General features: G+C 46.8%; 1 protein-coding gene across 1 annotated transcript in view; it reads right to left on the bottom strand.

The window, feature by feature from the left end:
* Positions 1-3,991: 3,991 nt before the first annotated feature.
* TMEM233 (transmembrane protein 233) overlaps positions 3,992-26,267 on the bottom strand; it is a 43,750-nt gene continuing 21,474 nt past the window's right edge. The window contains exons 2-3 of the mRNA XM_080940876.1: positions 15,997-16,133; positions 3,992-5,753 (exon numbers count right to left, since the gene is read on the bottom strand). Coding sequence (XP_080797002.1) covers positions 5,747-5,753; positions 15,997-16,133 — 144 coding nt within the window. The 3' untranslated portion in view covers positions 3,992-5,746. The remainder of the gene's footprint in view (positions 5,754-15,996; positions 16,134-26,267) is intronic.

The raw sequence follows: 26,267 nt of genomic DNA, 5'->3' as shown, positions 1-26,267 counted from the left end.
AGGGTGGGGCTATGGCTACAGCAGAGGAGCCTTGCTGGGCTGCCAGCCAAGGGGCTATCAGCTTAGGACTTTGCAGGGAGCCTACCTCACTGACCTCTTGATTTGGGCCCAGAGATATCTGCCTCAGGCTTAGGACATCCAGCGGCATGAAATCTGGTTGAGTCACTGCATTTGGTTAGTTTTCTTGTTATCCTGGCCTTGTGTGTGTGTGTGTGTGTGTGTGTGTGTGTGTGTGTGTGTGTGTGTGTATGTGTGTGTATGTATGTATACACACACACATATATGTATACACACACACATACACATATAGCACTCAAAGGCAGTAGGACTGATTTTGGCTCACGGTTTGGAGAGCTGCATTGTTTGGGTTTAAAGACCACACCATGACGATGGGAACAAGGGAGGGGAAGCTGTCATCCTCTCTGGGAACACAGGGACACTCTCCAAGACATACCCAAAGGCCCATATACACAGTCTTCTGGGTTATTGATTCTAAACAGCAGTGAAGATGAGCCATTGTAGTCTGGGATTTTCTCTATTTGTTTATGACAGGGTCTCACTGTGTAGCTTTGGCTGGCTTGGAACTCACCTGTGTTTGTGTCTGCCTCCTGAGTGCTGGGATTCAAGGTATATTGACACCACACTCTGCCCCAGTTTGGGGTGCTTGTAACATCATCAAAAATGAATGGTAGTCATAAGCATTGGAATATTTCTTCATCTTCTCTCTTATGTGTGGTGATTTGTGCGAAGTTCTCTTTCACGGTCTTTACCAGGGAATGAATACTTGGAGGCAGCATCAGAAGCAGCCTCCTTGGGAAAAGCAAAATGGCTGGCCTGCTGTGTGGGTGAGGACTGGGAACCACCTACACTTGGGGAGAACACTGGGGCCCACCCACTGTCAATTTGATTGGATGCTCAACTGAGCATGGGAAACAGGTACCGGTATGAAACTCAGATGCTTCATAAAAAACAAGGTACCTGGTTGCTTCCTCCTCCTTACTTCTGAGGGGTATGGTCAGGGTTGGGGAGGGGGATTTCATCAGTCTGTGACTCCTCCGTGGTGATAGGTAGCACTTAAATAACATCTATAATTCTGTATTCAGTAGAACAGGAATTAAATGTGTGGGTTCAGGGACCTACTTTTAGGATAACTCCCCAGGGGCTAATAATAATGGGAATATGTCCTTTTTCAGGATCGGTAGTAAACCATGAATATGGATGCTATTTTAGATTGAAGAAGTATTTGGTAGCCCTAAACGGTCTCTTATATTTAGAAGCCCGGGTCTAGGGTTACGTATCAAGATACGTACAGGGAGCTGTTTTGCTGATTGCAGCTGTCCTGCTGTTTGCCAGGGCTAATTTGCTGATCCAGGAGCTGAGGCCAGCGAGTTTTATGTCTGCATCTGCTTCTGCCCATAACTCATGGGCAAAGACAGGGCTGGCTTCAAGGTACCAGCCTGAGCCATGCTCAGAGTTGTGGGAACAGAAGCATGTGCTGCCCCGAATTGTTGGCCCCTGGCAGACAGCTGAATCTGCTTTCTGCAGAGCACCCAGCTGCACAGGGCTTACACTCATAGCTTCCTTCTTTTCTTGAGTTCCCCCCACCCTTAGGTGAGCAAACTTCCTGGGGTCTCCCCTAATGGGGTTAGGATTTCAAAGCTGAGTCTAGTGGGCGGGCGCCCAGTGAGTGCCAGCAGACTGAGTCTTAACACAGTTGGGAAATGGCTTTGGAAGCTGATAGATCACTCTGCTCTTGCTCGTGGAAGACGTACTTAGAACAGGAGGCCTGATGGGGACAGTGTCTGTGCTTTTGGCCCACCATCTGTCTCTCCTTCTGTTAAAAGCTCTCCGGTTTTCCTCTGGGGAATCACCTTTTCCCAGCCCTCTGTCTATGAAGACTGAGTGGTGCTAACCTCACAGGGGTCCAAAGGATGGGGGAGGGGAGAGAAAGAGGGAAAAGGAGAGGGAGGAGGGGGGAGAGGGGAAGGAGATGGGAAGAGGGAGGGGGAGGCTTAGGGACTCCTATTTGCAGCATTAATTTGTATTGGCCACACCTGCCTGTTGGTGGTTGGTTCCACTGCATGAACTTTCTCCCTCTGGTTCTGGTCAATTGTACATTATTTTGAATTATGTTAGATCCTCACCCTCCTCATTCCCTCAAGCAATTATAGAAGATGCTTCTCTTCCATGGGTGTTGCTAAGACGGTAGGGACAAGTCCAAAGCGACTGGCAGCAGTCTCGTCTCTGAGCCTGAAACAAGCTCAAGAAGTTGGGGCTGAGAGATGGAGGGGGAAACTTTCCCAGCAAGCGGAACGGCCATTCTCGATGACACACTCCCTACGGTCTTCCAGGCACACAGACAGTAAATCCTACTTTTTGCTTCAGCCTGTTGGTGTCGTTGGCTGATGGGGAGATCCTCTTGGCTGATGTACAAGGAGAGAGGATGGTGTGGTTCCTTTTTCTGTGGCTGAGATGAAACACCCTGACCAAAGCAACTTAAGAAGAGTTCTTGGCTCACAGTCAGAGGTGGTACAGTCTGTCCTGGTGAGGATGTCACAGCATCAGGAAGAGGGAGGGTTGGTCACATCTTTCCCTCAGGGAGGGGGAGGAAGGGGTGGAGGGAGAGCTGGTTAGATTTCTTCCTCAGGAAGTTGGGGGGGAGGGAAAGCTGGTTACATTCCTTTCTCAGGAAGTGGGGGGGGGGAAGAGGGGAGGAGGGAGAGCTAGTCATGTGGGCCCTGCCTCACTTAATCTAATGGAGATAACCCCTCACTGCCCAGAAGTTTCTCTTGCAGCTGACCTTAGTTGACAATGGAGATTAATCATGAAGAGGAGGGACAATCTAGAACTTATAAAAGATCTATAAAAGAAAACTGCCCCATATAGTTGATTCTAGTGCTTAGTGCCCTAGGGGGTTAACCCCCACTGGTCCCATTTAATGACAATTGATATGTTTATTAAAAGATAGAGGGGGGATGTGTTCTGGTGGTGTGTGGGGAGAGGGGTGCTTCATCCCTTCCCCCTGAGGGACCAGCTACATGACAGTATAGTATAGAATAGAGTTTATTCAGGGCATGGGGAGGGGAGTTTGAGAGGGTAGTAGAGGCAGAGAAAAGCAGAGGGGGGAGAGGGAGGGAGAGGAAGTAGAGAGTAAAGGAGTAGACACCAGTCATGAGTACATGAAAAGGGGGGAGGGGAAAGTGGGAGCAGGAAGGTAAGAGAGAAGAGGGGGTGAGCAGCTCCTTTATAGTGAGTCAGGCACACCTGGCTGTTGCCTGGTAACTGTGAGGAGGAGCTTAGACAAAATGCTAACAACCAGAGTTTCCGTCTTATTTTGGCTTTAGCTGGACTAAGACATTAAATGCCTCATAGGTGAGGCACATGCTGGTTCAGTAATGGGTGCCTCTCTAGCCCCACCTCGGTCCTCTCTATGGTCTTCTCTTTGGAAGAAGGCTGGAGTGGATGAGCACATTTTGGTTATGAAGTTTCTAGAAGGGCGAACATGGCAAGGAAACCGGACTCATGTGGCATGGCAAATGGGCTTTCAAAGCCCTTTTTATTCCGTTCTCTCTCAACAACACTTTCCATTTGATTTGGGGGAAAAGACTGGGGACCCAAACAGGATGTGAGAATCGGGATCCAATGTGCCGGAAGGCCACTGGCATCCCTTTATGCTGAGAGCTCCTGTCCCCACATCAGTCTTTTTCTAGGACAAAGGTCATCTCGTGACACACCTGGATGGAGTCCTGTGTCCACCATTCCCCCCACCACACATGCATATACACACCAGGGTCCAGTGTTTTCCCAAACACCTTCAATCCACACTCCCCATGCTTTGTGTTTGTTTAGTGCACAGAGTCTCCCCCCAGGGGCACAATCATCATAGCAATTAATTTTCATAACAGTACGAGGTAAGGAGGTAGCCATTCTGAGCTCCATTTCAGGAGAAACGTGTCTAAAATTAACTTGCATAGCTAGTCTCAAGGAAGTAAAGGCAGACGGTCCGGGCAAGGCAGCAGAAGCCCAGGATCCCAGCACTCGGGAGGCAGAGGCAGAAGGTCATCCTTGTCTACATAGCAATTCAAGGCCAGCCTGGGTTGCCTGAGATGCCCCCCAAATCCCTCCCCTCCCAAAGGCATTGAAATGGGTATTCTGACTCTTGATCATATGTTCATTTAATAAAATGGGGGTGACTTTTCTTCATTCAAGTTCATGTCACTGTATTTCTGACTTTAGTTTTAGAGGCTTTTTGCCATACACACACACACACACACACACATACACACAGATATAGGTACATATACATATATATACATACATACATATATATACATACATACATACACACACACACATATATCACCTATTAGGTTAATCACTCTAAATCTCTCTGAATTCACTTGCTTAAATGATACAGAGCGTCTATCCATCTGCCTGTCCGTCCGTCAGTGCAGAACCATGGAAGCTTATAAACAATACTATAAAAACAAAACAATGTCGCTAAGGTCTATAGAGACTGAGGCCGCTGCCTCTTTGCGGTGATGAGCAATGACTGGAGTTGCAGGAAGGTGTGGAGGACCCAAGAATCTCCTTGCAGCAACCACCACTGAGAAAGGATAAAGCAGGAAGCCTTCTTCAAAAATTCAGCGTTATTCACCATTTTGCTTTTAGATTTATTTATTTTATGCCTATGACTACAGCATCATTGTCTTCAGACATCAGAAGAGGGCATCGGATCCCATTGCAGATGGTTGTGAGCCACCGAGTGGTTGCTGGGATTTGAACTCAGGACCTGTGGAAGGGCAGTCAGTGCTCTAACCACTGAGCCATCTCTCCAGCCCCCTTACCACTGTTTTTTTTTTTTTTTTTTTTTTCCTAATAGATTAGAAATCACCTTGTGTACCACCTGTGGCACATGCTTTGCACACTGCATTATGAAGCCAGGGTGTTCACACCTAAGCAGTTGACTTTATTACAAGAGGGGAGAAAACCCCCACAAGGGGATGTCCTGGAAAAAAAAAATCAAAGATCTTGCCTGAGATTTGCTAAAAAACATAAAAGAAAGCAATATTCCATAAGATAGCCATTTTTACCCCACACTCGGGGTGGAGAGGGTACAGATACGCCTAAGATTGGGGTTCATTCTCTGCCTCCAAGTAACCAATGCAGATACAAGCAAGAGAAGGCGGTGGGGGCTGTTGAAATTATTAAAAATGAGACAACAACCTAGAAAGTCTGGGTGAGCTCTGGGGACGCTGAGGGAGATGGATGGAAGACATCCTACAACATTAAAAAAAAAAAAAAGATAAGCCTATGACTTTACTGGAAAACTTTAAGCATGCTCCGGCATTAGTATTCAGTTTTGTAAACACCAGCATTTGCAGCTCTCCCTAAAAACCATCTGCTCCCCTCAGTACCCCCAAATCCAGACCTCCCAGTGAAAAGCAGTGAGGTTTCTGGAGTTCATCCCTGAAGAGGAGGAATGGACGCAAAGAGTTCGCTGAGCAGAGACCCGGAGGCGCCATTTTCTTCTTTTCCGTCGGCCAATGGCTTTGGTGGGTGTGTGTGCACCGCTGTGGGCTCCTACATTCCGGACTAGTGGGTGTTCGTTTGCCAGGGACCCGCCCCTGGAGAGTCCTGGAGGAAAAGATCTCACAGTCTAAAATCAGGGATCCATTCCTCAGAAACTTCTTCGGGGTGTGTGCGGATGAGGACCGTCCCCCGTGCTCCAGCTGAGAGCAGTTCCTCAGGAGCTGTGTGGGTACAGAGAGGGAGAGAGGATGTGAGAGAGACAGTGCACAGGAATTCTGGGATGGATCTTGAGGGCTTGCTGGAACTTTCCCTGACTATGTGCTGACTATGAGGACGCTGACATATGCATGCTATCAGGCGTTTGTGGCTTTGACTCTAAGCACCGGTTTCCTTTTGAAAAGCTTTTTTTTTTTTTTTAAACCTGAAAAATGTATTTAATTTAGCATGTGGTCCCGGCAAAAACCCCGAATGATACAGATGGAGTTACGTTCACTGAGCAGCTCTGTGCCTCTTTCTCTTTCCTAATGGTTTTTGGTTCTTGGTGTTGGGTCTTATATTTATCCTCTGAGTAATTTCTTCATTTAAATAGGCAAGTATCCATATCTGTAGGCAGTAGTGTGCGTGTGTGCGTGCAAGCGTGCGTGTGTGTATGTGTGTGTGTGTGTGTGTGTGTGTGTGTGTGTGTATGTTTGTATGTTTGTATGTTTGTGAAGGTCATGGCTCAACACTGGGTGTCGGGAATCCCCTCCCTACCTTATTTTTTGTGTCAGGGTCTCCTAAGGATCCTGGGGCTTTCACACTAGGATAGGCAGGCAAGCCAGCAAGCCCCAGGGACCTCTCCTCTCTCTTTGCTTTTCCCATGCGGAGATGCCAGGAGCATGTTGATCTGAACTCAGGACACACCTGAGGACACTCAGGACACATCTGAACTTGCTCACACAGCAAGCACTTTACTGACTGGGCCATCTCCTCAACCCTTAGGTGGGTTTTGAAGTATGAAATTGGTGTGGGAACATGGTTATTCCCTTTATCAAAGGGGGATTGGTTCTAGGTTCTTCCACTCCCACAAATGCCAGCAGACCTTTGCACAGCCAAAATTTCCTATATGAAGTCACGGGGTCAACACTGGATGTCTGTGGCCTGCTATTTGTGTAGAGCCTCCATGAAACCCTTTCATCTCTAGATTACTTATAATTTGGAATACAATGTAAACATAGAGATCAGTCGCTATGCTGTATTGTTTGGGAAATAACAAGAAAAAAATGTCAGCTGGCCTGTGATGAAGATGCGATGTTTTTCTAAATGGTTTTGGCCTGAGGACGGGTGGATTTAAGTTGGGGGACCCACAGGTGTAGAGGCCTGAGTGTGCATCCAGAGAGAGACAGTCCCAAGCTACTTTCTACCAATAGTAAAGCGACCGGAGTTTCACACTGGGCCAACCTGGCTCTCTCCTGCAGTCTGACCAACAGAACGATGCAGTATTTAATGTTCTAAACTTCGCTTTTCCCCTCATTTGTGAAATCCTTCTTTTTTCTTTTGAGACAGACTCTCAGTAGGCCAGGCTATCCTTAAGCTTGAGGCAATCCTCCTGCTTCAGCTTTTCCAATGCCCTAGCTACTATATATATATATCCAGAGTAAAAACAAATCTACCATTGCTACATAGCTAGACTTGGATTTTTCCTCTCTTAACTTACCTGAGTCAATAAGGAAAGCCTGAACAATCTTTGAGGAATAGGTCATATCCCTGTTTGTATTAGGAACTTCAGTGAAGCTATAATTATGTAAACACAGTACCCTGAAAGTCCTGTCCCAGCCAGTCACAGTGAAGAACACAATTCTGCCTTTAAAAATATTTTAAAGACCATGCATGGGCTGGGAAGATGGCTCAGTAGTTAAAGAGCACCGACTGCTCTTTCAGGGGTCCTGAGTTCAAATCCCAGCAACCACACGGTGGCTCACAACCATCTGTGATGGGATCCGATGCCCGCATCTGGTGTGTCTGCAACAGTGTGCTCAGATAAATAAAATAATAAATCATTCTTGTTTTAAAAAAAGACCACGCAGAGGTACTGTACAGGGGTCATATATTGTATGTTTATTTTATTTAATGGGAAATCCATGCTGTTCCACAAAGGAGAAGAGTGACTGTTAGGATAAGGCTGGAGAACCCGGCTGTTACCATACTCAGTCGTGGAAACAGACATGGATGAGAACCAAACCCTACCCTTTGTGTGAGCCTAGTATGTGTAGTGTTCAGACTGTCAGCAAGCGCTCTACCCACACAGCCAAGGACTTCGGCCTCTAGTCCTTTCCCATCCTGGGAACTGCTCAGGGGGGTGTTGAAGGCCGACGATGAAATCTGCCTGCGTGTGTAAAATGGCACCTCCTCTGGAAACAAGCAAGGTGAAGTTTGATGACACTCAACACCAGAGCAGATGTAAGATGAAGTCCCTCCACCCCACTTGCTCACCCGAGACTGCCACATTTGTGGAACAGCTCAGTTGTCAGCCACCTTGATGCTCAAACTTTGTCATGGTCAAGTAGTCTTGTTGCTAAGAAAGTTACATTGGTCTCGTGGAACATCAGGCAAATGGCTGTGAGCCCAGGCATGACAAGGTGTGGAGGAAGAGGGAGAGAAGATGTGGGAGATATGGAGTTATTTTGGAAGCAGCCATAAGGGAAGTGTCAGCAGGTGCCTTGGGCTGAGGCAGGACCTCTGCCCCAGGGAGCTGAGACAACCCTTCAGTCCTTGCAGACAGGAGCCCTTACAAAATAACTTTGTTCTCTTTGACACCAGATCCTGATGTTAAACCTCAGATTTTCTTGGACTTTCTTGAGTAATAAGATTATCTTTTGTTCTAATGGATAACTCCTGCTTGGTCCTGGGTAGCCTAGCGATGCTGGGTGGTTGCCGTGGAAACCAATCATCTTGTCAGTAAGTTTTCAGTTCTATCTCTTTTTTCCCAACCTCCAGGGAAGGGAAAGAGGCTGAGGTTGAGTTAATGTTAGTTTTTCATGCTAACAATATGAAACCCCTGCAACCTTTCAAAGACACAGGGCCTAAGAAGCTTCTAGATTTCTAACAACCTGTGTCTGAAGGATGTTGCTCACAGAGAGGCAGGGAAGCTCCCACACAGGATGCTTACAGAAACTCTTTAATGATGTACTTCATAGCAAATAAGTACACATTAGGGCTTCTGTGAGTTCTGAGGGATCAGCTACGTGAATGGGAGGAGTCTGAAGGGGGGCCCTGAAACACTGATTCCTAGCTGTTAAAAAAGTCACATTTAATCTGAAGTTTACCTCCTGATGGGGGGTATCTGAACTGCAGGGCACCCAGCTGGTGTTAGCTGAGAGCTACTTGTTGTGTGGAGTGCTCTACCAACCTACATCAGATTACAGAAGTGTACTGCTTTGAACATATTAAAAAAAAACAAAAAAATGTTTTTATCTCCTCTGCTAGGCATGTAAACAGTCTGGCTTTATGGTACATGCCTATAGGCAAGCATTTTTTTTTTTCATTAAGTAAAAACTGTAGGACAGCAGCAGGTCTTGTGATGTTGGAACAGTCAGAATTAATCCCTTGTGAGGTATTGCACATCTCAAGATCACTTTAGGGCTTGTCTGGGACCCAGAGATCTACAAGTCCCCAGATGAATCTGTTGCAGGTGGTCTGAATGCTGAGGGGGCTTTGGGAAAAAAAAAGTAACCACAGAGTATAGCCTAACCTTGCTTGAATTTTCAAGGTAATTAGGGGAAAACTAAACCCTGGAGACATAGTGGCTTAGGGCAGGGATTTGCATATGTTCAGGATGAGAAATGCCCCCTTTCATCTGTATGATTCGTTTGTGCAGCTCTTCTGGAAATCTGAGGGCCGGGAAGTCTGACTTCGAAAGACTTCAAGTTTCTGATGCTGTTTGGGCCAGAAACATTTGGCACGACACCGTTCTGCACCAGATGCTGAATATTCACATTTTCTTCATAGCTTCTGAATTTGGGACACGAAACCCCTCCTCCGGCAGTCTGCCACTTACTTGGGTAGTCTGCAGAGCCCGGTGAGAACTTTTTGTGAGTTTGGTTGGAGGCTATTATGATTTAAAGAATCATATTTATTTAAAGAAAAACAATGGAGACGTCGGCCATTGGCGCTCTGTTCTCCATCTTGATTATTATTTCCTGAGAATAAAGACTACCTACTTTACTACCACTGTAATATTTTTAGTGCCAGGGACCAAACCTTGGCTCTTCCTTATGCCAAGCTGACACTGAGCTATATTAACTTTTTTTTGGAGGTGGAAACTCTCGTAGCCCATGCTGATCCTGAACTTGCTATGTGGCCGAGGATAGCCTTGAACTCTGTCTTATTGCTTTCTCTACTTGTCTGTGCTGGGGTTTTAGGCACACCACCATGCTAGCTACGAAGACCATTTTGCATGTTCGTCCGTCTTATTTCTTTTAAAAGTATTTACTTTATTATTTTTACGTATGGACGTGTGTGGACTTGCATGTGAGTTCCAGAGGAAGGCACCGGGTCTCCTAGAGCTGGAGATGTAGGTGATGGAAGGCCTGTTTGATGTGGGCGTGGGAACTGGACTCAGTCCTCTGGGGAGCAGCAAATGCTCTTAGCCTCTGACCCATTTATTACTAGTTTGTTAGATTTATTTTCTGAATATGGCTGTTTTACATATATGTAATTTACTTATTTACATTTATTATATACATATATATATATATATATATATATATATTACATATATATTTGTCTTATGTGAATGTTTTGTGCCTTTGGAGACCAGGAGAGGGTTTCAGATCCCCTGTGACTGTAGTTACAAATGGTAGTGAGCCACCTGATGTGGGTGCTGGGAACTGAACCCAGGTCCTTCGAATGAATAATCAGTGCCCTTAACCACTGAGCCATCTCTCCAGCTCTTCCTTACTTTGTTTGTGTTTGTCTATTTTGCTTTGAGACAGGGTCTCTCTATGTAGTCCTGATTGTCATAGAGCCTCTGTCTACCTAGAGACCAGGCTGGCCTTGAACTCGGAGATCCTCCCGGGAGCTGGAATGAAAGGCGTGTGTCACCACACCTGGTTTTTTGATTTTGTTTTTAAAGACAAATACAGTTAAGAAAAAAACGTTCCTTTTCTTTAGAGGGAATTCTGAATTAGACTCAAAGTTTCCACATTCATGACTTTTTACCTCACTCTGGCTTGATGTCTCCTGTAGTCAGGTTTCCCCGTCCTTCCATGAGGTCCTTCCCAACTTCCAGGTTGTCACAGCAGAGCCTGCTGTGCGGGCACACGCTAGCCTGTAACCCTATTCCCTCCTTGGTGTTGCCTTAGAGCAAACTAGGGCAGGGAGCTTGCTGATGTAAAGGAAAACTGACCACTCTGCTGAGGGCTGCCCTTAGTGTGCCTTGGATTTTGGAGGAAGAAGGATGCCAGCACCGGGCCATGAGGCTTCTGTTAAACACCAACCGGGAGAGAGTTCAGAGCTGAAAAGTTGCAGACTCCCAGGCTCGTATCTGATTCATCCAGTTGGGAATCCTCTAAATGTTTATTGGATGACAATATCTTTAAACCTTCCCAGGTGAATCTTAGGCAGTCCAAAATTTGGGAACTGGTGTTTTAATAGTTCCACAGTGCAATCAATTCCTCCAAAGTAGGGCTGGGATATTTTATTTCAAAGGATTATAGAGAAATTGGCACTGTTATTCAGCCTACTGGAAGATACAATTGAATTTTATGGGTTTTCTCTCTTTCTAGCTCACTCTCTTTTTCTTCCTTTCTATCTCTCTCATACACAAAAAACAAAATATTAAAATATTAATTTATTTGTGGCAGGGTCTTAGGGCATAGCCTAGACTGGCCTTCACTCTTGTGAAGTGGCTATAAATCATTTGAGTTTCTCCGTGGGATCCTACCCCTGGAGACCCTCTTTTGTTGTCTTTGATAATCTGGAGAGAAATGTACCTAAAGGGGATCTGACCTTATAGACGGGAAGACAATTTTCTAGCTTATTCTGTAGATAGGGATAAAGGAGTCTGAGAATGTAACAGCTAGTTCAGATGGTCTGTGTGTTAGCTCTGGGTTTTATTTTGAGACAAGATCTCACTATGCAGCTCAGGAACTTGATATGTAGTACAGGCTGTCTTTGATCTCACAGAGCCATGCTTACTTCGGGTGTTGGGCTTAAAGGTAGATGTCACCAGGCCAGGTCCCAACAAGGATTTGAATCCTGGTTAAAACCTGATGCCCAAAGCCATGCGCTAACCACTGTGAAACACAACCCCGAGGGAGAAAGAATGGAGAGGTGGCCTCAAATTCATAGTTTATATTTTTTTTAGTAGGAAAGCTTCAACCACAGGTCCAATATCTTGTGACACCTGGAGACATTTGTATTATGAATAGAGGACATCCTAATGTCATGACTTCTGTGTCTCTTGGTCCAAAAAATAAACTTGGGTGATATGTTAGGGACCAACCCCCCTTTTTAAAGTGTGTGTGTGTGTGTGTGTGTGTGTGTGTATTTGAGTGCACGTGCACATGTGCCTGTACAAATGTGTGTTATATAGCAAGTACTAGTGGATGCTGGGTGTATCAGATGTCCCTGGAGCTGGCATTACAGGCAATTGTGAGCTATTTTTTGTTGGTCCTAGACCCAAACTCAGTTCCTGGCTAAGAGCGGGAAGTGTGCTTCCCCACGGAGCGGGCTCACTAGTCCTGAGAATCTTATGCTTGAAAGTGAAATGCTTACCTCAGAACACCGAGTAGACAGGCTCCAATCTGCAGGTGTGGTTATTATTTTCTGCTTGGGTTTTGACCCTTATTTCAGGTTTAGACAGCACAGTTGTCAACTTCTAGATCAGGTTTCAAATACATTTTAAAACTGGGATCAACATCTGGAAGGATGGTTGCTCCCTGCAACCTGTTGTGACTGTTCCCTGCCTGACCCTGACATCTGTGCCCTGACTCATTACACACCTCACGGTACTGTCACCCCCATTAAATGCTAGTGTTGACCAGAAAGCAGGGACAGTGTATCCCTGTCACTGGGCATACCAGAAAAGGAGACCTTGACAGACAGGTAGCATGAGGTTGTAGTTGAGATCCCTGTGCAGATTCGGGAGACACAGCTCAGTGCTGTGGAAGCACAATTTCACACTTTCAGCACTAGCAGAAGAGCAGGTGTGGAAGTGCAAGTTGGTCACCCCAGGGTGGGGGCCGAGGCATCTGTTTGGGTTCAGTGTGAGAATCTATCTCAGGCAATAAGGTGAGAGGTGACAATCCTATTATTAACCCCTGACTTCCACGTGACCTGCAGAGGTGAATCCAGCTACACACACACACACACACACACACACACACACTCCTGCACACATGCACATACACTCCTCCACATGTGCACACACTCATACATGCATACACATGAACTCTTATGTACACACACATGCATGCACACACACTCCTCCATGTGTGCACACACACTCCTCTATGTGTGCACACACACTCATGCATGCACACACACTCCTGCACACATATGTACACACACACTCCTCTGTGTGCACACATACACACTCCTGCACACATGCACACACTCATGCATGCACACACATACTCATGTATGCTCACATATGCACACACACTCCTGCATGCACACTCACACTCCTGCACACATGCGCACACACCCTCTGTGTGCACACACATACTCATGCATGCACACATATGTACAAACACACTCCTGCATGCACACTCACACTCCTGCACACATGCATGCACACTCCTCCATATGTGCACACATACATACTTGTGCACGCACGAGCACACACACACACACACACACACACACACACACACGAACGCATATGCATAAATGCAAACCCAGCACGAAGAGCTGCAATTCAATTCTATCTTTTTTGCCAGCCGTCTGTAAAGGTTTAGACACATTACCTCGCCTCTCTGAGCCTCAGCCTCCTCCTTCTTGAGTTGTATGGAGTGGTTATGCAAGCTTGCCATGTGAGAGCACTGAGTGTCATCTGGTGTGTGACAGGATCCATGCCAGGGACATGTGAGCCTCACGCTGCTGTTACTATAACTCACCTAAGTCTGATGTGGGCTGTTTGTGTTTTCCTTAGAAATGAAACCAAGACTGGCTGTTGCTTCCCTTGGAACACTGCCCTTTGAGCCTGGCTCATGGGTACATGGACCTGAACCCTCTTCAGGGGCCTCTTAACAACCCAGGTCCCCTCCTGCCACACCTACAGCAAGAGTGATAACTTCAGTAAGGGGTCTGAGTTTCCAATGCATTAAGAAGCAGTTACCAAACTGTACATGTTCTCTGTCACCTACTTACTGTGTGCCCCAGCTGGGGAAAGCGAGGGCTGAGAAAGTTAAATAATTGGTTTGGGGTAAATGAGAGCCTAGGCCCAGGTAGTCTGTTACCAAGCCTGTTCTATTACTAATGCTTCACAGTTCCTTAAACACACACACACACACACACACACACACACACACACACACACACACACACTCCTGCATGCACATACATATACTCCTGCATACACACACACACTCCTTCATGTCTGCACAAATATACTCATGCATGTACACACATGCACACTCATGCACACACACACACACACCCTCATGCATGCACACACATGCACACACATGCACACTCATGCACACATACACACACTTGTGCACACACACACCAGACTGACATCATCACATTTCATTGAACTCGATGACGCCAGTGTCATCTCCACAAGTTCTGAGTTCCTTTTGCTCTTTCAGTGTCCCCTTTCCCTTCCTAGGATGCTGTCATCTGTTTCCCCCTTGGGACACTTTCTGTCAGAACATAGGCTCCCTTGTCCACCTGGTCCTCATCGCTCATGGATCTGGTTTATCCCACGGGAAGCTGATTTCCTGTGACATTGCTGTCCTCTCAGTCCTCTCAGTTGCCGAGGCTGGGCTGTGGCTGATCTACCCAGATTAAGGAGCTGACCTCCTCCCTCCCCGACCAAGAAAAGGTTGGTGTTCTCAGTCTCTGGGGCAGAGTGCTTTGGGCCAAGATGAAAGAAGCGTTGGTTGTCCAGGAAGATCTATGGGATTTAGGACTATGAGTTTAGGCTTCTCATTTCTGGGCCTGGGCTATGTACCCTGTATCCTTCCCTTTGTCCAAATTGTCAGAAAGTAGCATTGTCCAAATCCAGAGAGAAACATCACTGTCCTCATGAGTGAGCCCAGACACCTGGTTCTTCTGCCCTTGAACTAAGAATGCAATGAGGACATAATTTTGCAGATATGTCATGAGGCGGATATTAGAATAATCCTAGATGTTCCATGCATACCTTCATGTCTCTTACCCTCTGACAGTCAGGTAGGGCCGTGTGACAGGTTTCTGTCATCTAATTGTGAGCTTAAGTGGGATTTGCTCAGGCAGTGGGGAATCCTATTGGTTCTCTGATCTCCACTTCCTGTCTTAGCCTGACATCACTTCCTGTTCTAGATACAACACTTCCGGTTCTAGAAATAAAGGTTGGGGAGTCATAGCCCACAGAGAAAAGTACCTATTTCTGTAAATAAGGTTTTACCAGGGCACGGCCACTGAGATTGTCCCCATGCCCTCCATGGCTGCAGCTGTGTTCCCATGGTGGAGCTTGATATTTGTGACAGAGGTGGTGAGAGAGGCCACGTGTCCTGTGAGGCCCAGAATATTTACTACCGTGCCAGAGCAAACCAGTCCCAGTGTGTGAGGACAGACTCTGATGTGCCAGATCAAGGACTTCCCGGTACACTTTCCTGGGGGATTTGCTGATGAAACCTTAATTCCAGGCAGCACAAGAACAGTTGGATCCCTACGGCTTGGGTCAGAACAAAGGGGAAGGTAACTCCATCCTTGTTGGGAATTCCCTAGTTCTTCAGATGGTGCTGAAGGGTCAGGTGTACCCCTCGAGCCCGGGTCTGATTGTCAGCGCCCATATTCTACTTTAACGGTTTTGTGTACGCGTACTTTAAGGGGAAACTAAGCAGAAAAAACTGACTAAGGTCATTCTGCGGATAAACATGTCTGTCATGACTCAAGATGGGTACAGTCATGTCAAGCTGAACCCATCTCTTCCTCTCTAGATAGAACTTCTGTAATATAACTGAGATATTGATAATCTGGGTCTCGGAAGGCCCGTGTGGAAGAGAGACTTGAATATGTCTCACATGGTCTGAGTAAGAAGAAAACATGAGGACCCTGCTTTCCTTTCTTTCTTTTTTCTTTTCCTCTTTCTTTCATTCTTTCTTTCTTTCTTTCTTTCTTTCTTTCTTTCTTTCTTTCTTTCTCTTCCTTCCTTCCTTCCTTCCTTCCTTTGTTTTTTAATTCTCGAAGCCTATCTTAACCTATCTTAGTGAATCCCCATGGACATTCTGGAAAAGCTCTTAACAGCAGGAGGGGTTTGGAGCGCCTACTTACTCCCTGGTGAAGTGAACCGCACAGGAAACGCCGATGATGACCAGGCCAATGGTGATAGAGGCGATGGCTACCCACTTGGCATTCCTCCCCAGCCTCCTGGCTCCTTCATAGTCCCCATCATTGTAGCTGTTCAGAGACTGGGGGACACAAAGGAAGAACCGGTGACCACAGGCAACCCATAAGGAAAGGCTGTCTTTATAGAACAGCTCTCCTCCACCTCCCAGATTTATTCATTTTATGTATGTGAGCACACTGTAGCTGTCTTCAGACGCACCAGAAGAGGGCGCCAGATCCCATTACAGATGGTTGTGAGTCACCATGTGGTTGCTGGGAACTGAACTCAGGACCTCTGGAAGAGCAGCCAGTGCTCTAACCACTGAGCCATCTCTCCAGCCCCAATAGAACAACTCTTAAGGAGCCATTGGCGTCTCTTCATCTCGGTGTCAGGCTATGGAGAAAACATGGCTGTCATCTCTCCCCAGGAAGCCTTCCCTCAGTCCAAGGCTTCTGAGTTTCCTTCTTACCCCCACCTCCACCCCAGGGCTGCTTTTGGCTCTGCCACCCTTAGAGAGACAATAGGGGTGCTGATGTTTGTCTCATTCAGCCCAGCGTCCCAGTTCCCACAGCCACTCTTGTCAAGCGGAAGACAGTTCATACATCTCTAACCCTGCAGATACATATCTGCAGAACAAAAGGACATGGCGGTGTCAACCATTAGGGCAGTCATTGCAAAGTCGGCCACAGCTTAGCCAGCTTGCCACCTGGTTTCGGATCAGAGACAAATTTCATTTGTTTGCTTGTGGCTGCTTTTGTGCTACAGTGACCTTTTTAGGGACACAGAGCAAAGGTGATAGTGTTTGTCAAGCCCAGGCTGTCTGCTGTTTGGTTATTTACAGAAAGCACCCAGTCATTCCCACACTAAGAACTTTGGCTCCATTATTCATCTCTATGCCTAAGCCAAGACCTTCTTTTAACTGGTACCCCTAGATGTAGCTTCTCAGACTGTTAAAATGTTGCAGCATAGAGAAATGCGAGGAGCCTTGTTTCTCCTTCCTTAATTCCCCAGCGTTCTGGGTCCTTTTCTGTATCATGCACAGCTTGGCTTCTCGGGCATGCTAAAGGTTATTATTGAGTCAAGTCTCTTTTGGTTCCCCCAGAACCACCTAAGATGGGGGCAGTAGAGGCAGAGAGGCTAATCCTTGGCTCCAGCCAGCTCCAGGCTCACCAGGGCTATTTGGGAAAGCATGAGATCTATCTCATCTTGGAGGTCAGGTTCTATTTAAGCAGCTGTGATAGGTACAGAAGGAACCAACCTTCCCAAGGCCCACTGTCCCTGTCCAAGGATTGGAGATGGCAGAGGCAGCAGCTTCACACAGAGGGTTCAAGGAATTAACGCATAAAGTGGCACTTCTTTTCCTGTGGATTGGCTGCTACCCGCACCTCCTCTGGTATTGCAACAGTGAGGTCTTTGGGTGTGACAAGGGTGCCTCTACCTCTGCCCATCTCCGTGATCATGAGGACCCAAGTTCAGACAGGTGTTTTAGATTCTTCACAGTCAAAGTCACTGCAAGGAACATTAAGACTCCGAACTTGGACCTTGTGATCTAGCTTAGAGTTTGGGAAGATTCAGACCACCCACCCCTGACAGACAAATTCTCATTCCTTTGTGTGTCCTTGGAAAACAACTTAAACATCAGCCGTTGCGGTGACTTGAGTGAGAAGAGAAAAAAATGAGACCCTCAAGCAGGATTAACTCTTGACTGTCTAGACAAGAAGGTCTTCTGTTCTCCAACAGCAGTGAGCAAATACGTAGTGAGGAAAACCAGTCTGGGCCACACTGAAAGGCATATGTATCGTTAGGGAAGAGACGGGGGAATCAGGGGAGAGATGGGGGCTCGGGAGAGATGGGAGGCTCTGGGCTTTTTGGCTTGTTTGGGGCAGGTCAGCAAAGCCACAATGACCACCCGGCTAAGGGTTTTGAGTACAAGCTATGGATATATCCTTCTCACCTTCAGCCAGCCCAGCATCCTGCAAGTGACCCTCTTCCTTGGGTACCACCCTCTCTCCAAAATTCATAAGAGAGATTCCAAAGGAGGCTGCTGCTGACTTGAAACAGTTGAGAAAACCTCCTTTCAGTTCCAGGGAGGATTCTCTTCTCTGTATATAGGATTCCCAACTCTCACTTTGTTTCCTCTTGTGCCTCTTGGAGAAGGGCTCTCCCTGCTAAGTCTGCTGGGTAAACTTAAAGATATTGGGGCGGGATCAGGGCAGAAGACTATACGAGTTTCAAGATTCCAGACTAAGGGACTTCTGCTATGGTGGTGGTGGGGCTCCGCTTAAGACTCGATGCAAGAGTTACATTGCTCATAGGGCGGTCAAAGTACCTGATAGAAACAGCTTAAAAAAAGGAGAAGTTTACTGTCTGTCTGAGGTAGCAGGAAAATGGGGATGGTTGGCTTGTTCACATTATGGCAAGACTCAGAAACAGAGAGAAAGGACTCAGAACCAAAGGCAGAGCAGCCCTCCGTGGCCCATCTCTAAATGACCTACTTCTGTCAGCTGGACCCTCACCTTCCAAGCTTCCCCAGCCTCCTCAGACAGCAAGGGGGACCAAGTGCTGGACACTTTAATGAGGGAGCTGGCAATGGTGACAGGAATCCTTGGGCCCTGTCCAGTGCTGGGGTGCAGCTCAGGGGCTCAGACACTTGGGACAAGTGCTCTCCACTCTGGCTATGGTGAGTTTTTCTTTCAGTTAAAATGTCATCCTTGGGGGGCTCTTGGTAGATGAGACAGATCAAAGTTGTGAAAATGGATTTTAGAGAAAACTGGACAGTTTATAAACCTTTTTCTTCCGAAGAGCTCAGAATGTGATCGGTGCCAACTGGTATGAAGGGACAAGAAAGGATCCTGCATGGCTTCAGATAACTAAGATGCTTGTGATCTTGTTGGAGCAGGTTCTTTCCTCAGTACAGGGAACTTGCGGATTGAACTTGGGTCATCAGGCTTGGCGACAAATGCTTTTTTACCTGCTTCTGAGTGACCTCATTAGCACAGTTTATATCATTTTATTCTTTTAAAAATCATAAATGCAACTTGGATACATGCCAATCACTTGAACACTACAGGAACAAAAGAACACAAAATGTCACTTAATCTTATTTCTCAGTGTTAAGTAGCTTGATATGTCTTTTAGATGCTTCACCCACAAATCCTGTGGAAATAATCCTGACTCTCCTCCAGCTTCCACAATGACTAAGCACACTTAGATTGATGTTGGGAGAAAGAAATTTGCACACCGAGATAAAGCCAGAGTAGTAAGTCTGCATGTCTAATCCTGGCCCTTCACATGTGAATGCCTCGCACATTTCTTAGAATCTTCGTAAAGACAGCTTTATCCTCCCTCTGGCAAGGTTGGTGGCACAGCACAGTCTGCAGAGGGAGCACAGCACAGTCTGCAGAAGGAGCACAGCACAGTCTACAGAGGGAGCACAGCACAGTCTACAGAGGGAGCACAACACAGTCTGCAGAGGGAGCACAGCACAGACCTCAGAGGGAGCACAGCACAGACCTCAGAGGGAGCACAGCACAGACCTCAGAGGGAGCACAGCACAGTCTGCAGAGGGAGCACAGCACAGTCTGCAGAGGGAGTACAACACAGTCTGCAGAGGGAGCACAGCACAGTCTGCAGAGGGAGCACAACACAGTCTGCAGAGGGAGCACAGTCTGCAGAGGGAGCACAGTCTGCAGAGGGAGCATAGCACAGACCTCAGAGGGAGCACAGCACAGTCTACAGAGGGAGCACAGCACAGTCTACAGAGGGAGCACAGCACAGGCCACAGAGGGAGCACAGCACAGGCTGCAGAGGGAGCACAACATAGCTGAAAGAAGAGATGTTTTGTTCTTACTATGAACAGACTGCTGAGAATCCTGGTAGATTTAGCAGACATGCCATTGGTATTTCTTCTAGACACTAGTCTCCTGCTTTTCATTTGGCTAGTTGAACCTTTTGAACTTAGACTTGCTGGCATTTCTTTCTAAGTAAACCCAATTGAACCCTTTCCCTCTCTGTTCCCCCCCCTCTTCTCTTTCTCCTATTTCTTCTCTTCTGCTTTTTCTTTCTCACCCCCCTGCCCCTTTTCTAAATGCTTGGCTTCTGCTATAGTTCTGGGATGTTTCCCAACAGGCCATGTGCTTCAGGCTTGGTGGTGGGGCTGGGAGGGAAGGGACTCAGGGCATTCTTCTCTCTCTCTCTCTCTCTCTCTCTCTCTCTCTCTCTCTCTCTCTCTCTCTGTTTCTTGCTCCCCCCACCCCAGCCCACCATTTTTTTTTCTCCAAGCTTCAGTGAGGGGAGTCACTTCCTCAATCTGTGTTCCTGTTATGATATAGTTGCCTCTTCTCAACTCAAAAGCCACAGGACAGACAGACCAAGCTCAGAAACCTCTATGAGCAAACCAACCCTTTTCCTCTGTAAGTGGGCTGGAGGCATTTTGTTATAGTGGGTGGGAAGCCGGCTGCACAGCTTCTCACTCATCCCAGGACAAAATGGGAACTACAATTTCTGGAGCCTTCCTTAGTGCGACACGGTGTCAAACTCTTCTCAAGGGCTGTCTCATTTATTTTCAGCTCCTTGAGGTGAGGAGTTTACCACTATGGTTTTGCTGATGGGAAGAATTTTGAGGCACAAGGTTAAGGCATTCTTATACAGTTTATTTGCTTCTTTCTCTGTCTCTGTCTCTCTCTCCCTCTGTCTGTCTGTTTGTTTCTCTCTTTCTCTCTCTCTCTCTCTGTGCATGTATGTGTGTATGTAACTTCCTGGCTTCTGCCCGCTATTGGGTAGACAGCCTTCCAAGCTGATTTTTCTATCTCTGTCATAGCTCTGTGTTCTGTTTCCATCATAATTCAAGAGACTGAGTTGTAGCGACAGACTCCCCCCTCCCCCTCAGTGTTGTGTTACCAGTGAATTCTTGATGAAAACTTACTTATTACAAGGGCTTCATGTGATACCTAGGCTGCCCTTGAACTCCCGATCCTCCTGTCTGTCTTCTGAGGGCTGAGATTAAAGGCATCTACCACCATGCCTAGCTATCTGGTATTTTATTCATTCATGTATGTATGTATGTATGTATTTATTTTGGGTGCATATGTGTATAAAGGGTTGATCACACATGCACATGTGGCTAGAACACAACCTCAAACATTGTTCCTCAGGTATCGATATTTTTACTAAGACAGGGTCTCTCACTGGTCTAGAGCTAATTAAGTAGTCAGGCTAGTTGGCTAGAGATCCTCCTCTTCGCCTCCCTGACCATTGTTTCTACACTGAGACTTGTGGAACCTGGGCATGGCATGGGGCTTCCCTCTAAGCTACAGATTTCCTCATTTCACAAATTCCCTCCACCTGCGCCCGAAGCCTGAAGAGTGTAGCTAAGCAGTCACTCGGGTCTCGTCCTTTAAAAAACATGTTAAAAGACAAGCCTTTAGTGTCCCCCAGTGTTTTATTTCCCTCTGGGTGACCAATGTACCATCACCAGAGTACAGAATGAATGTGCTTTCGTAGCACGCTTTGTAAGGCGACCCGGACACCCTCCTGCCTTTTCCTTTTCTCTGGGACACTACAGGCTAACATAGTTGTCACCAAATGCATGTGAACTTGTAAACAGCACATGTCCTTCTACAGAAGTACAGGCCAAGACATCTTTCCTGTGCTAACCTCATGACTTCGTGGTTACTGCATATAGTCAGTCTGAGCCTCTTCATACCTGCCTTCCATGGGTAGACATGACCCTCATATCCAGGGAAGGAAAGCTGGTCAGGAATCAGAGTGGAGAGGACCATGTCTATGCTGAGCCCCGAGAAGACTGCAGCAGAGAACAGTGAGCCCATTATGTCCTGCAATGGCAACTCTGTCGCTGGGACCATCTCAGGAGAACCAGAACAATGCCATCAGTCTTGTTAGCTGCATCTCTGTGTTAGTGGATCAAGTGTCTAGGAATTCCTGACTTTTTTTTTTTTTGAATGGCACATCTATCATACTTTTCTAAGCCGGGAAAATATGAAACATGAAGGTCCTTTTCCTCTGCTCCTCATAGAACAACTCTTGCTACAACCCCTGTGGTACCTGAATAGAACAGCATCTTCTATGTGATTGTTGCCATAGGAACCAAAAGTGAAGCTCTCCGAAGCTGTTTTGTGTATCATCCAATTATTGGTCATTTCTAACATTGGCTGATCCTTAGAATTGTAGTGTGCTTTAAGATGCTCCTATGTGCAAGTCTTTAAGATGATTTAAATTGGGATGTTTGGGGGGATCTAAGGAATTTTGCTTGCTTTCTTGAGACAGAATCCAGGCTAACCTTGAACTTGTGATCTTTCTGCTAAGAGGCCAAATCTTTTAAATTAAGACTCCATTTTAGAGAACCCGATCTAAGTTTGAACTCAGGTAAACTAACAGGCTGGTACTAGCACTAGTTTCCAACTTGGCCCCCAACAAAACCTGAGCCTAGCTCACGTGTCTAAGCCAATCCCCAATAAGACTAGAGTCTTCAGGTTATTCCCCCAACAGATCTGCATCCCCAGGTTGCAAGCCCAGCCCCTGCCTAACAACCACCAATGAAGAGGGAAGCAGAAAATAAGTTTCTGATGTTATGTTAAAGGCTTCCCAATTAGATGCTTGCACACTTAACCCCCTACCCCACTTGCTGCTTACTATAAAGCTTTGCCCTGATAGATATTCAGGGCTTCCCCACCCCCTCAAAAAACATCCTGCATGACAGCAGGAGGATGGTCAAGCTAGCTAAAATAAAAATATGTTATTATTTACTTCAGATCGGCTCCTGTCTGTGGTCAGAGTCAAAAGAAGGCAGGCACAAGATAAAACAAGGCCTGTTCATTGGACAAGAAGGAAGGGTAGGCAGGAACAAAGTTTTAGAAAGAGGAATAAAGGAGAAACAAGGGAAAGGAGAAGAGGCAACATGGGGGAAGACATAGAAGATCTTTTTGAGTCTCTGCATAAATACAGGTTGTCACAAATATCTTAAAAGGGATGGAATTGTACAGGATGATTTGACTTGTCTAGGTGGGCAAATTATATCATATCTTTTGGCTCTGAATTTGCGGTGTGGACGTTTTGTGGAGTGTAAATTTTACTGAGTTAAATCTGAGAGAAAGCCATTGATAAATTACACCCTTTTAGAACTTTGAATTTGCCGGGATGGTTGGAGTTTGGGCAGAGTTTTCGGCCAGCAGAGAGGCAGCTGGGAGAGATACTAACCAGAGATAACTATATGTTAGTTCTATATGGCCCTCCAATGCTGGAACTAACGACAGGGAGCAGTGTGGCGAGGTTCCACACTGGAACGGCTCGCAGACTGCCCGGGTCAGAGAGTCCCGGGGGGTACGTGGAGCGGTGACATGCTGGAAACAGTCACTCATTTTTAGTATTTACTACCTGTCTGCTTTTTGGGGGAGGGGCACCATTAACATTTCCCTGGCACCACACTGTCTCCCGCCACCACAGTGCTGGGATGACAGGCATGTGCCATCACCCTCAGATGTCCCACTATGCGTTTTTTGGAAGCTTCTGAAGTCATTTTGTGGAGTGTCAGATTGACAGCCACTGTCTCTGATGGGCATTAATTAATTAACTTTTAGCTAAACGTGACCCCCACTGCTCCAGCCCTCGCGCAGCTTACGTTCTGGTGGGGCTAGAGAATAAATAAATAAGCATGCTGGTAAGCGAGAGGATTAGGGGATATTATTAATTCAGGAGAGATGGATGGAAAAGCAGGGATGCAGAAGGAACCCCGGCATGTAGGGAGCAGGAGGGGGGAGGGGCCCTGCCTTCGAGGATAACCAGGGCAGAGGTGGGGACGAGCTGTCAGAGGCTGCCTGGGAGACCCAATATGGCTGAAGTGTTGGGAGAGAGGTGGAGGCACATTCACAATAATAACCACGTTGCTATAAAACCTGCGTGTGCTTGGTACTATGCTAGCGGCCATGGGAGGTGCTTTGTGTGGGTCAAAAACAAAACAACTTTTAACCTACCGCACACATCAGAAAGCCAGGGCTGAGAGACGCGGGTAACATGACTTGTGGTGGGGGCTTCAAGCTCAAGCAGAAGACACTTCATTGACTAAGCCTTCACCCCAGCCAGCGCAGCCTACCTGCCAGCTCCTAAGGGGAACCAACACACATACCTGACTTGATGCTAACTTAAGACAGTGTTGTCCTCTGGCCAAGGAAAGAGGGAGCAGGGCCTTCTAGGCTGTGCCCCTAATCCTACCATGTTGACAGTTTGTCCATGTTCTTGGTCCTCCACGTCTGTGAAATTTCTATATTCACCCTCTATTCCCCCTCCCCCCCCCAACACAGAATGATGGAAAGACATGAAGAGGCCATTTGTACTTTAGCTGCCTGGTGATTCTGGCTTTAGTGAGCCAGTTCATGCGAGACACTCGGGACAGTGTCTCTGGAATAGCGGACTGGCTTTAGACTTCTCTGGCATTATTGCACTAGTTGACAAAGATGAAAACAGATGCACATGAGAAGGGGTGGAGGTAGTAAGAGGAGGAAGAAGAGGAGGGAGGAGTAGTGGGGGGAGGGGCAATGGGGAGAGAGGGGGAAGAGACAGTGAAGGGAGGGGAAAGGGGAAGGGGCAGTAAGGGAGGGGGAGAGGAAGAGGAATGGGGAGAGGAAAGAGGAGGGAAGGGGAGAGGGAGAGGGGCAGTAGGGGAGGGGGAGAGGGCTGTGACCAGATGTAAAGTGAATAAATGAATACATTAATGAGAAATGAAAAGAAAGCTGTATGTATTGTGTGTGTGTGTGTGTGTGTGTGTGTGTGTGAGCATAAGCAGGCAAGCACATACTGAGATGTGTATGTGGAATCCCGAGGATGCTGGTTCTTACCCACCATCATGTCTTTGAGACAGGGTTTCTTGTTGACTGCTGTCTAAGTCGGCAGCTGGCATGCCAGCTTCCTGGGATTCTACTGTCTCTGTCTCGTGCTGTGGGAATTCTGGGATAGCACAGAGAAGTGTGCTTCTGCGTCCAGCTGTATGTGATCCTTGGAATCTGAATTCAGGTCCTCACGTCTGCCTGGCAAGCACTTACCCACTGAGCCATCCCTGTAGCACATGCATGTAGGTCCGTGTACCACTTACATATCTGGTGCTCAAAGGGGGCACCCGATCCCCATGAACTGGCAGTTACTGTTCATGGCTGTACATGACTGTACATGACTGTACATGACTGTCCATGGCTGTACATGACTGTTCATGACTGTACATGACTGTTCATGACTATTCATGACTGTACATGACTGCACATGACTGTCCATGGCTGTACATGACTGTCCATGACTGTCCATGACTGTACATGACTGTCCATGGCTGTACATGACTGTCCATGACTGTCCATGACTGTTCATGGCTGTACATGGCTGTACATGACTGCACATGACTGCACATGACTGCACATGACTGCACATGACTGTTCATGGCTGTACATGACTGTTCATGACTGTTCATGGCTGTTCATGGCTGTTCATGGCTGTACATGACTGCACATGACTGTACATGGCTGTACATGACTGTACATGACTGTTCATGACTGCACATGACTGCACATGACTGCACATGACTGCACATGGCTGTACATGGCTGCACATGGCTGTACATGGCTGTACATGACTGCACATGACTGTACATGACTGTACATGGCCATGAGCCATGATTCGGATGCTGAGAACCAAAGCCACACCCCCCATAAGAGCAGCACGTGCTCTTGACTGCTGAGCCATCTCTCCAGCCCCTCCAAACACACTTTCTATGTTCCGCTTTCCTTCGGTCCAGGTTCCCCCTTATCATTCCCAGTGTTACAGTGCAGTAGCTTTTCTGGAAAACTCTATCTGATAACACTAAGTCTGTGAGCATGAGGGTGAGGATTCGAACCCAGGGCTTTGTGCCAGGCAGATGCTCCTGCTGAGCCGTATCTATCCTCACAGCTTTTTGTTGTTCATTTTCCACTGTGAGACACGGTCTCACTAGCTTGTCCGGGCTGGCTTTGAACTTCTTGTGTCAACCCCTGGAGTAGCTGAGGTAAGAAGCCTATGCCACCAGTCCTAGCTTGGAACTCACATTTTAAATATATACTAATTATATATAATTATGGACTTAACTCTGATGTTTTTATAATACTCATGATGCCTTCCAATAGTATTCATTTTCCCTGTTATACTTTGTCTCCCTTACACTTCTGCTAATTGTAAATGTCTC

This window comes from Micromys minutus (assembly GCF_963924665.1).
Source record: "Micromys minutus genome assembly, chromosome: 29".
NCBI classification, from domain to species: domain Eukaryota; kingdom Metazoa; phylum Chordata; class Mammalia; order Rodentia; family Muridae; genus Micromys; species Micromys minutus.
The sequence above is the reverse complement of the archived record's forward strand: the minus strand, read 5'-3'. Positions and strand labels throughout refer to the sequence as shown.